Source organism: Penicillium cosmopolitanum (assembly GCF_028827165.1).
Source record: "Penicillium cosmopolitanum strain IBT 29677 chromosome Unknown utg000009l:1.0-9042332.0:1.0-9050551.0, whole genome shotgun sequence".
In the NCBI taxonomy this organism is placed as follows: Eukaryota; Fungi; Ascomycota; class Eurotiomycetes; order Eurotiales; family Aspergillaceae; genus Penicillium; species Penicillium cosmopolitanum.
This window is the reverse complement of record NW_026622679.1, coordinates 352376-368527: the sequence shown is the minus strand read 5'-3', so window position 1 is coordinate 368527 and position 16152 is coordinate 352376. Positions and strand designations below refer to the sequence as shown.

Here is a 16152-nt window from a genome sequence, read left to right as displayed (position 1 = left end):
ACCATATGAATCTTGAAATCAGCATTTTCGGCGGACTTCAACCCAGTGCCGACCGAGCAATAGAAAATTAGCATTGAAGACATAGCGATGGGTCCCGCCAAGAGTTGCTCAATTTATATCATTTACGCTGATTTTGAAACCGACTTTATCTACTTGACTAATTAACTCATCTGTGCTCCCTGGTTTCAAGGCTTTCCAACCATTATTTCAGATGAACGGCGCACCTGGACTAAAGAATCTGTGCAGAGACGGAGATAGGCAGATCGCGGGAGCTGAAGCCAACGCTGATGTTGAAAAGACCTTCAGGAATTCTCCACTGCTGAGCTTCAGTATCCCAGAAACTGAGATCCCGGCGTCGAAGAGAGAAGCGAATCATCTGATGAGCTCCTGGGGATAGCGTCACCTTTTCGAAACCGCGAAGTACCTTGAAAGGAGTTCCGGATGGCATGGATTTCATTGGGTAAGAAAGATAAAGCTGAACAATGGTGGCTCCAGCCACAAAACCGGTGTTTACCACGGCTGTATCAACTTCAATCATCTTACACCAAAGATCAGAATTGCCGCCAACTGGTGTCTTTTTGTTGGAATCAAGAGAGAGCGCAGACACGTCTCCATTGACAATGCCATGGTACTGGACGGAAAGCTCCGTTGAGAGGTTGAAAGAAGTGTAACTCAGACCATAGCCAAATTCGTACAACGGTGTGATCTCCTGGGCATCAAAATGGCGGTAATCGATCATCAAACCCTCTGTGAAATTGACCTGCCACGCGTCGGAAATAGCTGCGCTTGCACCAGTGAGATTGAGAATAGGTGTGTTGTAATCAGAGGTGTTCTTGGCAATGGTGTAGGGAAGCTTTCCAGACGGGTTAACGTCACCCCACAAAATATCCACGATCGAATTACCAGATTCCTGACCAGGGTAATGCGCGGCGAGAATAGCAGTCACATTTTCATTATCTGCCCATGGCATTGAGTTGACACCACCAGTATGAGTAATCACAACAGTCTTTCCAGGACAAATCGATGCAACTTGATTGACCACCTCAGTGGAATTCCAGTCGGCTTCGAGGGTGATCCGATCGATTCCCTCACTGACCCACGTTTTGAGAAAGACAAGACAAATATCAGGCCAAGGGTATATACCCTTGAAATCTCCTTCAGCAACTATATCATTGTCTGTGAGATAGATCACGCGTGATCCATCATGTTTCGCACGTGCCTTGATAGCTTCGAGTGGGGAGACAATGTAAGAGTTGCGCCCACTACCGGAACCACCGCCAACTGTGAGAGTGCCGATTTCGAAGCCATTGTTGTTGCTGGGATAGAGTAGGCCGGCAGTAACGTCTGGGGCATCGTTGCCGAAAACTCCGATGACCATGGGTGATTCCAGGGGAAGAATGTTGTTCAAATTTTTGAGGAGGACTGTACCAGCCGACCCAATTTCTCGGATCAATGTGGAATGATTGCCACGAACATCACGACCTGCCGGAGCCAAATCTTCAGCAGAAAGCAAACCGTAAGTGGCTGCAGTTACGGCGTATGAAGAGGGGTCGATCGTGGGGTAGTCGGTGTCTTGATTGAAATAGAAGTATGGCGTAAGGATCCGCTGTATCATCTCGTTCAGTCGGTGCTCAGAGATAGACCCATTCTTAACACCAGAGACCACATGAGACCCGAAATAAGAATGAGTGAAATCTGTTTCGCTGAGGTAGCCTGGCATGCTCAAGTCGAGACCGGCATTTATGGCGCGAGCTCCCGAATGCGTTGCAAACCAATCTGACATCACATAGCCCTCGAAACCTAGCTCGTCCCTCAAAATCTTGTTGAGAAGCAGATCATTTTCGCAGGAATATGTCATATTAACTCTATTATAGCTGCACATGAGTGACGCAACACCAGCTTTGACAGCATCCGCAAAGGGCCAAAGATAGACTTCGTGTAGTGTGCGGTCATCAATATTGGCTGAAACGGCAGCAACGTCAAAGCCGTCAATTTCCTCGTTGGTCCGATGGGTTTCTTGTTCATTGCCAATGAAGTGTTTGGCACAGGCTTGCACACCAAGCGCTTGAACACTTCGGATCGTCTCTTGCATGGCAACTCCTGACAGGTAAGGATCCGGAGAAAACCCCTCCCAGTTGCGACCACCCCATGGACTACGGCCAAGTGGACCAGTCGAAGGGCTGAAAGAAAATGTCAGACTGCACGATACATCTCACATTGGAGATAATGACCCACCCTAACATCACATTGGCACCCTTTCCGCGGAATTCGGCGCCCATCGCGGCACCTCGCCGCGCGATCAAATCACGATCCCATGTTGCTGCTGCAGTCAATCCTGATGGAAAGACGCTTGCAAGGTCAGCAAGGTGTAAGCCCTGGGGGCCATCCGACAAGCAAAGTCCACCAAATCCGATACGTTCAACCGACGCAAGATTTCCTATGCATTGTCCATCGGCAGTACCGGTCACCATAGATGCCTTCTCAGTCAAATTCAATTTTGCTATTAGATGGTTCACCTTGGTGCTCGCAGCAGCCCATTTGGAGGCATCGATTGCATCGTCGGCTGGCATTCAGAATTAGCAGAGGATTCCCCGGCTGATCAAATTGAGGGATAAAAATTTACTAGACATACCCGCATCGTAAGCCAAGGTTTCCTTAGAATATAGGCTGGTCACAAAAATAGCAGTCGCAATCGACACTCGAAGTTTGAAAAGCATTTTTATCACCCTTGGGACGATCTCTTGGAGGAGAAGTCTTCAAGTTGAAGGATAGTCTGTCCTCAAATAGATGGTTTCCCAGTTATTTTATGCTTTTATTCACCTCGGCAGTGAAAGACAGGGGGTTCCCCGAAACTCGTATGGTTTCGAAACAGTACGACCAGTGCGGGGGCTCCATAGTTCTTGGCAGACTCTAATACATTAAGCTTACAATGCTAGGAAGTGATTCGGATATAGTAGACCTATCACAGTAATGCGGAATTTTCGCTCAATGACGAGCAAGGTACGCAAGCCAGGAAACGCCGAAAGAAAGAAGATAACCTAGAAAGTACAAAATTATTATTTCATGACAACAATAAGAAATCGTGAAATCGTCAATCGGAAAAAATGAATAATGTGTCTAGCATAAAGGTGCTCATAATCATACTTTGCTCTCGATAGTCTCACTGCCCTCAGAAGCTTTATCAAGGAAAGGCTTCAGATCACTAGAGTACCACACCGCAAAGATCACCATTGCGGCAAACATGGGTACAGAATCAAAGACATACAATGTCCATTCATTGCTCAATGGATAGCCGTCATTGCCCATGGCGTACTCCACGACTCGGAAAATGGACCGGACGAGCACTAGCCCACTTATAGTATAGAGACTATACAGGTGCTGTCTCCAAGGGATAGCGATGTCAAATGCCTCTGCAGTCGGAGCACGACGCATTCGTTTCTGAAATACATATACAGTGAGGATAAACAAGCAGAAGCTCACAACATGCAAACATAGGCTAGTAATAATGAACCCCTGCCCGAGGTTGTTAAGACCGGTATTGACCATCATTCCAGACCCACTTGCTTAGATCAGAAATGTTACAGCGTCACTGATGACAAATTTTCTAGTAAACCAGTTCAGTAGTAGAGCAGAGTGTTTTCTTGCGTGGAGGCTGCGAATTATGCGAGCGAGCACCATGTAGACCGATGCAGCAAACAGAGCTGGGCCAAGAAGAATGAAAACTACTTGTATACAGTACGGCATCAATTTTCCAGTATTGTTGTAGGAATCGATTCTAGTCGCATGACCAATGATCTCAACTAAAGACACATGTCAACAAATGGGAATAAGTACGGTAGCAGGGAGCATCGTACAAAGGCCGCTAATGGCAAACGGAAGTGAAAATCGCACTCTTTTTTGGAAGATCTTCCAGAAATGAACAACTGTTGCGAGGAGAAAAGGCACCAAGAAAATGACGGCCGCAGACATAGATGGGACATATCTCCAGACGAAGTAGCCGCCTTCTAAAAACTCCAGCTTTGCCATTTTAATGTATTTTGAGATTGGTGAAAGTCTGATTAGTGGGGATTGGAATGAAACGTCCGTCAAAATACCTAAACCTTTTATATTGTCGATGGAAGGAAGTTTCATCTTGGCGGCGCCATATTTGTGGACTTGCATAGTTTAGTTAAGCCGACCAACCGTGTTGCCCGCAATACGCGTACTCGTGTCCAGATTGTGGTTCCGTCGCCCCTGTGGACCCATTAAATAAATTACATGGAGCGAGTCACAAGCGGAAACCATCACCTCTGATTCGTCAACACGCTGTAAATGTTAATCCCAAGAGTATCTACGATAATTGGGTGAGGTGTTAGCCTAGTGTGCGCGTATCTCTGGGGTAGCGATTGGCCGCTGATTTAGTCCTCGGGTTTTGTTCCTACACAAGTCAACTGCCAAGTCTCTCACAATTTGCCTTTCAGCCTGGCTTAGCTTTCAAAATTTATACTCAGATTCCTGTTAAACGCCTCACTTACGTACTCGCGTTTTTGAAAATCTGCACCCCGGACAAAATTGCAATCCATACGGTCTTCTTCGTCTTTCTTTTGAAATTTTGTTTGAGCATTCTTGTCCTCCGGTATTTTCTACACATTTGTCTTTCTCTGGAAGACCATCGCTGTGCTCGGCCAATTGGATTAATTTATGCGAACGTGAACAGAGTTTGCGCATATCAGCATGTCTCACCTGCGAGTGCGCGTCGAGGGGCAGTCATTCCGAGATCCCCAAAATCGAGAAGTCATTCTGAGGGGGATTAATGTAGCAGGCGACGCGAAATATCCCCAAGTGCCAGATCTGAGATCCAATGATCCGGAAGTTTTTTTCGACGCGGATGATATATCGTTTGTTGGACGGCCGTTCCCTCTAGATCGTGCCGACGACCACTTCCAGCGACTGCGAAAATGGGGATATAACGCCATTCGATACATTTTCACTTGGGAAGCTATCGAACATGCTGGGCCCGGTGTTTACGATGAGGAATGGGTGAATTTCACGATTGAAATACTCCGTATCGCGAAGAAGTATCAATTTTATATTTTCATGGATCCACATCAAGATGTGGTAAGAATTTGAAGCATTGGAACTCTCCATGGGTGTATGCTAATCGTTCATAGTGGTCCCGATTGTCAGGAGGGTCAGGGGCACCTGCATGGACTTTTTACGCAGCTGGACTGAACCCACGGTGTTTCAAAAATACGGAAGCTGCCCTATCTCATCATACCGCAGAAAGCCCCACCGATTTCCCCAAGATGCTCTGGTGCACAAATTACTCAAGATTGGCTTGTCAGACTATGCTCACTTTGTTTTGGGCCGGCCGAGACTTCGCGCCAAAAGCCATCATTGATGACATGAATATCCAGGATTTCTTACAAGGCCACTTTATTGCGGCGTGCAAACATCTCGCGCAGAAAATCCACGATGCAGGGGGCCTCGAACACGACGTGGTTATCGGCTGGGAAAGCTTGAACGAACCCCATAGGGGACTTGTTGGTATTCAAGATATCTCGAAAGTTCCACAGGAGCAGCATCTCCAGCTCGGGACATCCCCAACCGCACTTCAGGGCATGCTTCTTGGTGCCGGGAGGAGCTGCGAAGTCAAGTCATGGCGATTTGGAAGGCTTGGACCACGACAGACTGGTAAGAAGCTCATTGACCCCAAGGGCGAATCGGCATGGCTACAATCTGAGTGTATCAAATACGGCTGGCAGCGAGATCCGAACTGGAAACTCGGCACCTGCCTCTGGGCGCAGCATGGGGTTTGGGATCCGACCAACAATATTCTGTTACAAAAGGACTACTTTTCGAAAATCCCCGGCTCTCACGAAACGCTAAATTATCAGAGGTTCACCAATACCTATTTTCTCGTACATTACAGAGCCTACCGAGATGCGATTCGCAGTGTGTGTGAGGGCACCATCATGTTCTGCCAACCTCCTGTCATGGAAATACCACCGAGCATGAAAGGCACGCCGGATGATGATCCCAATATGGTACATGCTGTACATTTTTACGATGGTCTGACACTTTTGAGAAAGCACTGGTAAGTACCTGTAACTAGCTTGTGAGTCACAATGCTTATTTTTACAGGAGTTGCTTTTTCAATATCGATGTCATTGGTATACTTCGGGGCAAATACGCCTTGAAGACGCTGGCGGTCAAATTTGGCGAGAGGTCTATTCGTAATGGACTGCGGAATCAGCTTGCATTTATCCGCGATGAAAGTATACGGAATGTTGGTAATCATCCTCTCGTTTTTACAGAGATTGGAATCCCGTATGATCTTGACGAAAAAAATGCCTATGCAACCGGTGACTACGGCAGTCAAATCAAAGCAATGGACGCCAACCATTTCGCTCTAGAAGGCAGCAGCGCCAATGGATTCACTTTGTGGGCCTATATGACAGAGGTATGTACAGTTACTTTTATGTGAAGACTTGCATTAACGTTCTCAAGAATGATCACGCATGTGGCGATCAATGGAATGGTGAAGACTTTTCGATTTTCTCACAAGACGATTTGGAATTACCGGAGGGAATTGCTTCGGCTTCCACGAGTTCATATTACCTGACGCACGCAGAGGATTGTATTACTGAGCAAGGCAAAACACACAACTCGTGTGTCGAAAACATAGTGCCTTAGAAAAATGCGCAAAGTTATGGGGATTCATTCGAGGAAGGGTTAATTCATAAGCGAGGCTATCGTGCAGCAGAGGCATACCTTCGTCCCAGCCCTATCCGTGTCAAAGGTCAATTAAACAGCTATGGTTTTGATTTGAAGAGATGCACGTTTACTATGGCCATGGATGCGCAGGCCACGGATCCACAGTCACCAACCGAGATTTACCTTCCATGTTTTCACTTCGCAGAAGGGAAGGTCGCTGTCACGGTGAGTGAGGGCAAATGGCAAATTATCGAGCACGAGGTGAATAATGTCGTGATACAATGTCTGTTATGGTGGCATGATGAAGGAAAGGCGGAAATCACAGTCAAAGGAAAACATCAAAGACAGAGGAGACTGGGTATTGGGTATTAAGGTCATCAGGGCAATAATTGCATACGCACCTACAAAGGATAATTAGGAACCCCATAATTTACCATCGCAACTTAGCTGCCATTATTATATGGTTTAACCCGTAGACTCGGCGAATATCAGGAGCCTCCATGGTAGCGCGAGGAAAGGGATTCTGGCAGAGTCAAAGCATAGTCTGAAGTGCCAGTTATGGAAATAAGTGATAAGGAACAGAATTCTGAAGTCACAAGTTATCTGTATTGAGTAACAACTATGTAGTACATCCCAAAGAACTAATAAAGATACCACTGGCGTCACTATCAGCAACAACAGCCACAGCAACAGCAGTTAAAACAAGTAAGACCCATACACCTAAATATATCAGGTAAAATTCGGACTCAGTCAATCAGGATGAGACTCCCACTCCGCAGCATATATCACCTGCGCCTCCTCCACGGATACTCAAGTCCACTGGCCTGGGCTGATATTGTTTTTCAGTTAGCCTTAAGCCTTGAGGTAAGAAATTTGTACTGTTGGATCATAAGGTGGCCCTTACAGACTGAGTTGAAATGACTGGAGCAGCGACCATTTTTTCTGGATTTGAGGGCTGCTTCACCGTCACAGTCTTGGCGTCCCACGTATTTCTCTCTAGGCGAGTTTGAAATTTTGATTTGAATAACCCAAGCATTTCATCTGAGATTAGAATGAAGAACAACATTTGTGATGAAGCAGAATAGCTCGCACGGATTTAAAGGAAACCAAGAACTACAAATCAAAGCTATGCAAGAGATTATAACGCGTACCAGGCGCAGCATTTTCTATTCCGAAACTGGAGACAAAATGAATAAGGACCCAATGTGAGTTGCCTAATTTTTCTCCAGCCTTGGAGGTGGAGCTGTTCAGAATTTTCAAGTCAGGCGATCCAAAAAGGAGAAAATATACACCCAAACGAGTTCCCATTCGCTAACTTGGTTAAATTGAGAGGGAATGAGCTGACAAATTTCAACCGGTTTAGGGCTTAGGGCTGAATTTCAGCCTCTATCCTTGCTGTGTCATTATTAATCTCTTATAGAGTGTTCGTTGCTGAGATGGCGGACTTGATGCTTGCGAGTGTGTTGATTGTCTAATTAGATATTTAGTAGACGTCTGAGAGACGTCTGGGAACAAACATACCTGCGAGTTGTTTTTGATCGTCTTGAGTATGGAGAACGGGGAAGACCAGAGCTTGTTGTTGGAATATCTTGCTCAATTGATAAAGAGAGAGCCGTAGAGCTTGATTGAGAGCTGTCTCGACGCTTTTGCTGGAAGAATTGATCAATTTGCTGCCGTCCTGCCTCATATGAAGTTGACCGGTTTTTTGGACGGATAGAATGATCAATAAAGGCATTAAACTGCTGTATATCCTGTTGATCAAGTTGGAATGACCTAGAATTGTGAGCCTAGATATCTAGCAGACGTCTGGTGGATATCTAACTACCTCTGAATCGCGACTAGTAGGGAAAGCCCTATGCCCCGAGTATTTGACTTATGATGCGTCTGCTCAGCAGCGTTCGTGCTCTTCCGGAGAAAGTCAAATAATGAGGGGTCAACCTCTGTAAGCCCTTTATTAAGCCCGCATGCAACCCATGGCTGGAGCTTATGCTTTGCCCACCTCTGGATCCATGACGATTCGTTATCTAGAAGCGTTAGCATAAGCATCTACTAGACGTCTGCTAGATATCCATACCGATTAAGTCATGGAGAATAGCAAAGTATGAATCACGATCGTCAACATAGAGCACCTGCTCCATTGCCTCATATATACCATCACGGCATCCATTTGCACGTTCTATAGCCTGAATAATACCACGTTTAAAGTGAACATGGCAGAAGACCACAAGTGGTCGAATAAGGGTCTCTGGAGGGCGATGGAGAGGATCAAATTCATGGAGAAATTTTGCAAGACCTTAAGGAGTTAGCTGTCTGGAGGATGTCTCGTAGACGTCTAGAAACTCACCGCTATATTGCTTTGAATCCATATCAAACACTAATGCTTTAAGCCTAGTACTATGGATTGTTTGGATCTGGAAGGGGACTTTTGTTAATTCCCCTATTAGTTTAAAGACACGTTTAAATAGGAGATAGTATCCATATGTTGAATCAAGGTTTGTGAAGACAACCTCTCTTATCCCAGAATCCTTCACACGTTTATATGCCATATCTACCTCAAAAGAATCACTGCTTTGTAAAAGCTTTGCCTGGGCAGGGAAGAGACAGATCACCATGATACCATCATCTGTATAGATCTTCTGGACATATTCCTAGAAGAGGTGAGTAGACATCCGGTAGACATCTACCAGACGTTCACATACTTTTAATTCTGGCTTCTTCTGCATCTCGAATATCAGCCCATTTACCCCTTGACCACTAGGGTATGATAGGAGCTTCTGTTTCTTTAAGATCATCCGGATATGATCTAAATTAGCGAAGCTTGGATGGATATTAGGCAAGCTTTGAGCGTTAAGCTGTTCGCAATATTGACGAAGTTGTGGACTTCGAAGAAAGGTAACTGAATAAAAGATCAATAGGTGTCCTCTAGACGTCTAGTAGACGTATGACCGCTTGCTTACCTGGCGTTAAACCCGGATATTGCATCCCCTTGATAAGCTGGGTTAGGTCATCTATAACCTTCTTTGGAGGACATGAAGGTGGAGGTGGAGTATGAGTATGGATCCCTTCAGAGAAGAAAAGGAAGAATGGATAGGTGACTAGGTTCTTTGGAATAATCCAATGGAAGTGGACGCCACATTTATGTGTGTCTAACTTTCCGGAGCCTTGAATATGGCTGTATGCTATAGACGTTTAGTAGACGTCTAGCAGGTATCTAAGGAATCACTTACCACACTTTTTCGTCTGCTGCCTTGTAGATTTAATAGTTCCACATTGCTCAATATCAAACATTAATCTCTTGATTAAAAATCATCTCTAGCAACTGGAGATCTATCTGACCATCTCGCTTTAGCTGCCTTGTGTAAAAGTGATTTTCCTGGTCAGATATACTATACTGGCACCCAATAAAGTGGTTAAATACTCCATCGGGTCCAGCATACTGCGCTCGGAAGAGCTTTGGCCTGCAGCTAGCTATCCAAGATAGACAGCTTGTCTCGTTCGCGATCTGGTTTCTGATTGCATTATATCTTCTGTCATAGACGTTTAGCAGACATCTGAGGGACGTCTAGGATCACTTACGTATTTGTTTCACGTTTAACAGGGTCTCTCTCCAACCATCCAATATCATCTCGGATCTTCTGAATTTCCTTAATAAGATCCTCAGTCACATTAGTATGTTGATATCCTCGAAGCCTAGGTGTGGCATATTGACAGAGCTTTACCCCGGCACAAGTATAGTATGAATGATAATAAGAGTCACAACCTAAGAAGGACTCTGTGTAGCATTCCCTATCCTTATACCCCTGCTTCATTGTGTATTGGACCTAATATATTAATCAGTAAAATTAGACGTCTGATAGACGTCTAGAAGACGTTTAGAAAGAACGGAAATCTCACACTCCCAATCTTCTGCGCTACAGACTCCCTTGATCCATTACTAACCTCAACCACATAGGCAAAGTCATTTGGATGGGTTTGAGGATATTCAGGTAAGTCAATAGCATACTCAACTTTATATGCTTTTAGTTGTGCTCGCTGCGTATTGGTGATCGCCGTAAACGGAGATATTGGAGTTTCCCGAGGAGCCTATATAGATCATTAGTAAAATAGACATCCTGTAGACATCCCATAGACGTCTATGGAACGTGGTTCACGAACGTTCGTCTCCTCATCTTCCACTCTCATATCATACAGTAACTGATTGTACATGTCATCATCTGCACTCATTTTGACTTTGTGTGACCCAGTACTAGGTAGGATAGTGGAGATGAAGGAAATTACTAAATTTACCGTGTGAAAAGGGAATGTATTCGCTTATAAATCGCGTGCGGCTAACCGATTCTAGTTAATTAATCCGGTTTTTCGGGCCACACTTGGGTTTGTCTGGGCCTTATTAGGCTTAGGCAAGTGTGGCCTAGCCCACCTCCAAGTGTTCATGCCACACTTGCACTCCGAGTATACGCGTATGTGAGATAGAGTTATTCGGTGGGTCTCGGGTTCCAGCCGATGACTTCCTGCCCAGTGCCCACTCATGATACAGTGGGGCACTCTCTGGAATAAATACAAGCGCATTCATGTGTACCGGTATTACCAAGGGGCTCTGGAGGTTCTTTGGTGCTGATTTCATGGACTAGTTCCCTCTCCTACAATACACATACCAGATCAGTCAATACCCCAATGCGGGCCAATAAGTTGCCGACTCTATGCTAAGCCATTGACTTGTGGGTCCTCAGCTCCTAGATTCTAGCTATTGGCAGATCATTGTCTGCTTATATAATTCAGCGATGGACGTCATGGCCGAGTTCAACGTCAACCCAATTTTTCAAATGTTTTCAGCCCTGAATAATTTTTTTAAAGCTGAACAAATCCAAGGCTGGCTTGAATTTTGTATTTATATAGTGGCTATCTATCCACACAACATTTGACTATGGAAGATCAACCTCCGAGGTACTCCATGCTGGAGGCCGCTGGCTGGTCGGACGATCTTTGGTCTCAGAATGGAGTAAATGTCAAAGGTATCCCTGAGGTGGTTTTCTCCTGCTACACAATGAAATGTTAACACCTGAAAGATGATGGTCGCATTGAAGTCAACCTTGACTCCAAGGTGTGTCGAACGGTCGCAAAGCTCATCCCGATTTTGCGCGAGGAGCAGAGACCCGCGTCAGTCCCAGATTTTACGGAGCATGTCTCCTGTGATATTCAGTTAAACATTGTTATCCAGGTCGTTGGCAGTCGAGGCGATGTCCAGCCCTTTATTGCATTAGGTAATGAGCTTCAACTTTATGGCCATCGCGTAAGACTGGCGACTCACCCAGCGTTTGAGTCTTTCGTTCTTCAATCTGGTTTAGAATTCTATCCTATTGGAGGCGATCCGTCGGAGCTCATGGCCTATATGGTTAGGAATCCAGGCTTGATACCTCAAATGAAAAGTTTGCGAAGCGGAGAGATCCAACGCAAGCGGGCCATGGTAGCCGAAATGCTCCAGGGATGTTGGAATTCATGCATCAGCAATGATCCAATCAGCCAAGCCCCTTTTGTCGCTGACGCTATCATCGCCAACCCGCCTAGCTTTGCCCACGTTCACTGTGCGCAAGCCTTGTCTATTCCCGTGCACCTTATGTTCACTATGCCATGGAGTAGCACAAGAGCTTTCCCGCATCCGTTGGCAAATCTCAAGTACTCAACTACTGAGCCAAGGATGGCTAATTATATTTCCTATGATGTTGTTGAATGGATAACGTGGCAAGGGTAATGATATTATCCTATCATAATATATTGGCCTAAAGTTATGCTAATCATATCTTAGACTTGGTGACGTGATAAATAAATGGAGATCCTCGCTTAATTTAGAGCCTATCCCAGCGACAGAAGGGCCATGTTTAGCTAAGACTCTAAAGGTACCTTTTACTTATTGCTGGTCTCCGAGTCATATGCCAAAACCATCAGACTGGTCGTCAAACATAGATGTCTGTGGCTTCTTCTTTCGTGCGCTCCCAAACTATACACCACCCTCTGAACTCGATTCATTTCTTCAAAAAGGTAGTCCTCCGGTCTATATTGGCTTCGGCAGCATTGTCATCGAAGATCCGGTCGCTATGACGAATATGATTCTCGAAGCTGTCAGGTCACTTGGTATTCGCGCAATCATCTCGCGTGGGTGGAGCAAAATTGGAGAGGCTTCGTCTAATGATCAGGTTTTATATCTTGAGGACTGCCCACACGAATGGCTGTTTCAACATGTCGCCGCTGTTGTCCATCATGGGGGTGCTGGAACTACGGCATGTGGCCTGCGATTTGGGAGAACCACGACTATCATCCCATTCTTTGGGGAGTATGATTCATCTAATCCTATCTTCCGGCCACCAACCTGTCCTAATATCTATTAGTCAACTTTTCTGAGGTAATCTAGTCGCGTCATGTGGTCTTGGACCTCGGCCTATTCCCTATCGTGCTCTGACTTCACAGAGTTTGGTGAAAGCTATTCAATTCTGTCTGCGACCCGAAGCGCAGTCTGCAGCTCATGATGTTGCAAGCCGAATGAGTCACGAGAATGGTGTTGGCGCTGCAGTTGACTCATTTCATCTGAATTTACCGGCGAATATGCGATGCTATGCGCTTCCATCTGCACCAGCTGTGTGGCAGTTCAAGAAATCTTCAAAGCCCACAATATATTTGTCGAAAATTGCCGCTGAGGTACTAAGCGACCACCATCGTTTAAAACACAGTGATCTTCAGCCGTGAGAATAATCTTTGAGTTTCGTCCCTGCTTAGGAACATTATTAATAGGCAACAGTTACCTCGTGAATCCAATTTTCATTCGAAATCGGCGATGGGATCCAGTCACTGGGCTGTCTTCTTCGTTGATAGGCACCAGCACCGACATGTTGAAAGCGACTGGTGATATTGTTTATAAACCATACCAGGAGCTTCGCCGTGCCCCCAAAAGCCAATCAGAGCTTGGCGTCTCAACTCCGTCTGGCTCTCGATCTTTTAGTATTGCTTCTCCAGTTGACACATCTTCTGTGACTACCTCCAGTGGTAAGAAATCTTCTAAACTCAGGACTACGGGTGTGGCGATAGAGGGGTCCGTAAAAAGTCTAGGAAAGGTCGTTGGCTATTGGTATAAAGGCATGCTCATAGATATGCCTTTGGCAGTGAGTGAGGGTCTTAGGGCTGTGCCTCGGCTATACGGTGAAGAAGTTAGAGATCACGGAACGATCCGGGACTGGAGATCTGGAGCTACTTTCGCAGGAAAGAATTTTGTATATGGTATGACAGACGGCTTCAGCGACATCTTCGCCCAGCCTTATAGAGATGGTCAAGAAGAAGAGCCAAGGGCGTAATGAAGGGACTTGCTAAGGGAACTGTTGGTGTGACGACCAAAGTCTCAGCTGGTGAGTTGCAGTCACTGATTTAGGAAGAAAATGCTAACCAACCGATCATAGCGGCATTAGGTCTAGTGGCTTATCCTGCCCATGGAATGATGAAGAGCCTATATACTATAACTCACTCCCAAACACAAAAAAGAATTCTCCAGGCGCGAGTTCAAGAAGGAAGGTACCTAGCGGAACACCCTGAAAGGGGTCGGAAACACCACCAAACGATCATTCGCAACTTTGAGGCTGCCTACCGCAAAACTATTGATTCTATAGTTCCCTAAAGAAGCTAGATTCAGGCCTATGCTGTATAGTTAAAGCCATTTAACCCTCCACTTAATTTCTCTGCCCTATAATTAGCCCCTAAGATGTGCTCCCGCCGCCCGCGGTGCGTTATTGTCAGGACCCAAGTACTAAGCAGGTCTGACGATATATATCTCGCAGTCTATGTGAGACTGCGAGGTGGCCAGTTCGCAGGTGCGAACTGAACCCAGGGCTGAGCCCCACAATGCGAGGGCTCATGACCTCACATGACCCCACATTTGTATATAAACAGTTCAGGGGCTGGAGTCTTGGACTCCAGCGATTAGTTCAGCAGTGAACCTGTCTACTGCTTTCTCTATTCTATTGCCCGAATCCACCTAAGTCCTAAGACCCCCGTAACGGGGCCTCACAGTTATCGGGAGTCGCCTATCCCTATTAATTTGATTCTTCCTATATTAGCCCTAGGAGGCGAATCTTGTTGTAGTTCAGAGGTATCAATTGTCTTATTGTTCAGAGGGAAACATTAGACTATATATATACAACGAGAAGAACAAGTTGATTTCCAATCAACTTGGTTCTTCGTATAGATATCTCGGGATTAATTCCGATGGTTCGGCTTGGTTCCTGATCTGCACCAGCCTCATATCACAACATTCCCCCTCAGGATCGCTTTGCTGGCAGAGCGATACTGGAATTGCGCAGAGCAGTCAGGCCTCGGTAAAACCACTCAAAAACCTTCGTGGGAAAATTGAGTGGAAAGAGCGCCTATGCTGTCATGCGTGTAGCCTTTGAGTTTCTGAGGCGTCAATTCCCAAGAGACTACAAAACTTGGCAAAGGACATAGGCCCCAATGGCTTGGTGAGGCCATCTGCGGCCTGTTCCTTAGTTGGAACATATTGAAGCCCAATCTCGCCTGCATCCAGCACGGTTCGCTGATAGTGAAATTTCACATTGAAATGCTTCGTTCGTTTGTGGAATTCAGGGTTGCGAGAAAGCGCGATGGCAGACTGGTTGTCAGCCATGATGTTAGTGACCGGAGACCGGTACAGTTGCGTTTCGGCTAGAAAGGTGCGGAGCCACTGCAGATGCAGAATGGCATTATATTGTCCGATATATTCGGCATGTGTCGTAGACGTGGCTACTTCCCCTGTCTCTTAGACGACCAGGAAACTGGCGCCCCTGCAAGCTGGAATACATAGCCAGACGTCGAGTATGCTCCGTCAGTAACGACAGAACCCCCAAAGTCGGCGTCTGTATACCCGATTAGCTGTCCACTGCGGTAGGTGATACGATGAGACTGTGTGGCTTGGATGTAGCGAAGCAGTCGCTGCAGAGCAACTTGGTGATGTGCTTGCGGCTGAGACGTGAAGCGACTCAACGTGCCCAGTGCAAACGCAATATCCGGTCGCGTGCCAACCATCAGGTACATCAACGAACCGATGGCAGTCGCATAACGAGCTTTTGCTTCCTCGTCCAGAAGTGCCTCATCTGGACGATGATTCAGGATTTGCTTGGGATTCATCGGCGTAGGCTTCGGCTGACAAGTTTCCATGCCAAAGTCTGAGAGCACCTTCTGGATGTACTGGTGTTGGTGAATGGATACGGAACCATCGACTTGATAGTCGAACTGGATCCCGAGGAACGAGCGTGGCGTCCCTAGGTCATTCAATTGGAATTCTCCTTGCAATGCTCGTTGCACTTGTTCTATCTCATGCGAGTTTGCAGCAGCAATGAGAAAGTCATCGACGTAAACACAGACCACGCAATTGGATTTGTAGAATACACAGTTGTCCGATTGAGCCATGGTGAACCCATGAGA

The 16152-nt window shown here is 46.0% G+C and overlaps 5 protein-coding genes across 5 annotated transcripts; 2 read left to right on the top strand and 3 right to left on the bottom strand.

Moving 5' to 3' along the window:
- Positions 1-229: 229 nt before the first annotated feature.
- N7509_008261 (beta-glucosidase) lies at positions 230-2717 on the bottom strand (the record flags this gene model as incomplete). Its single annotated transcript, XM_056632898.1, has 3 exons — positions 230-2180; positions 2236-2563; positions 2633-2717. The coding sequence occupies 3 exons, from the start codon at positions 2715-2717 to the stop codon at positions 230-232; spliced, it is 2364 nt and encodes a 787-aa protein (XP_056483518.1).
- A 421-nt stretch (positions 2718-3138) lies between these two features.
- Positions 3139-4026, bottom strand: N7509_008260 (RTA1 domain-containing protein; the record flags this gene model as incomplete). Its single annotated transcript, XM_056632897.1, has 3 exons — positions 3139-3559; positions 3614-3800; positions 3855-4026. The coding sequence occupies 3 exons, from the start codon at positions 4024-4026 to the stop codon at positions 3139-3141; spliced, it is 780 nt and encodes a 259-aa protein (XP_056483517.1).
- A 687-nt stretch (positions 4027-4713) lies between these two features.
- N7509_008259 (uncharacterized protein) lies at positions 4714-6675 on the top strand (the record flags this gene model as incomplete). Its single annotated transcript, XM_056632896.1, has 4 exons — positions 4714-5097; positions 5151-6076; positions 6124-6442; positions 6490-6675. The coding sequence occupies 4 exons, from the start codon at positions 4714-4716 to the stop codon at positions 6673-6675; spliced, it is 1815 nt and encodes a 604-aa protein (XP_056483516.1).
- Positions 6676-8756: 2081 nt separating this feature from the next.
- N7509_008258 (uncharacterized protein) lies at positions 8757-9419 on the bottom strand (the record flags this gene model as incomplete). The annotated part of the gene is made up of 3 exons (XM_056632895.1): positions 8757-8941; positions 9152-9344; positions 9396-9419. The coding sequence occupies 3 exons, from the start codon at positions 9417-9419 to the stop codon at positions 8757-8759; spliced, it is 402 nt and encodes a 133-aa protein (XP_056483515.1).
- Positions 9420-11620: 2201 nt separating this feature from the next.
- N7509_008257 (glycosyltransferase) lies at positions 11621-14036 on the top strand (the record flags this gene model as incomplete). The annotated part of the gene is made up of 5 exons (XM_056632894.1): positions 11621-11708; positions 11763-12441; positions 12500-13062; positions 13103-13430; positions 13487-14036. 5 exons carry the CDS (start codon positions 11621-11623, stop codon positions 14034-14036), a joined length of 2208 nt encoding a protein of 735 aa, XP_056483514.1.
- Between the last annotated feature and the right edge of the window lie 2116 nt (positions 14037-16152).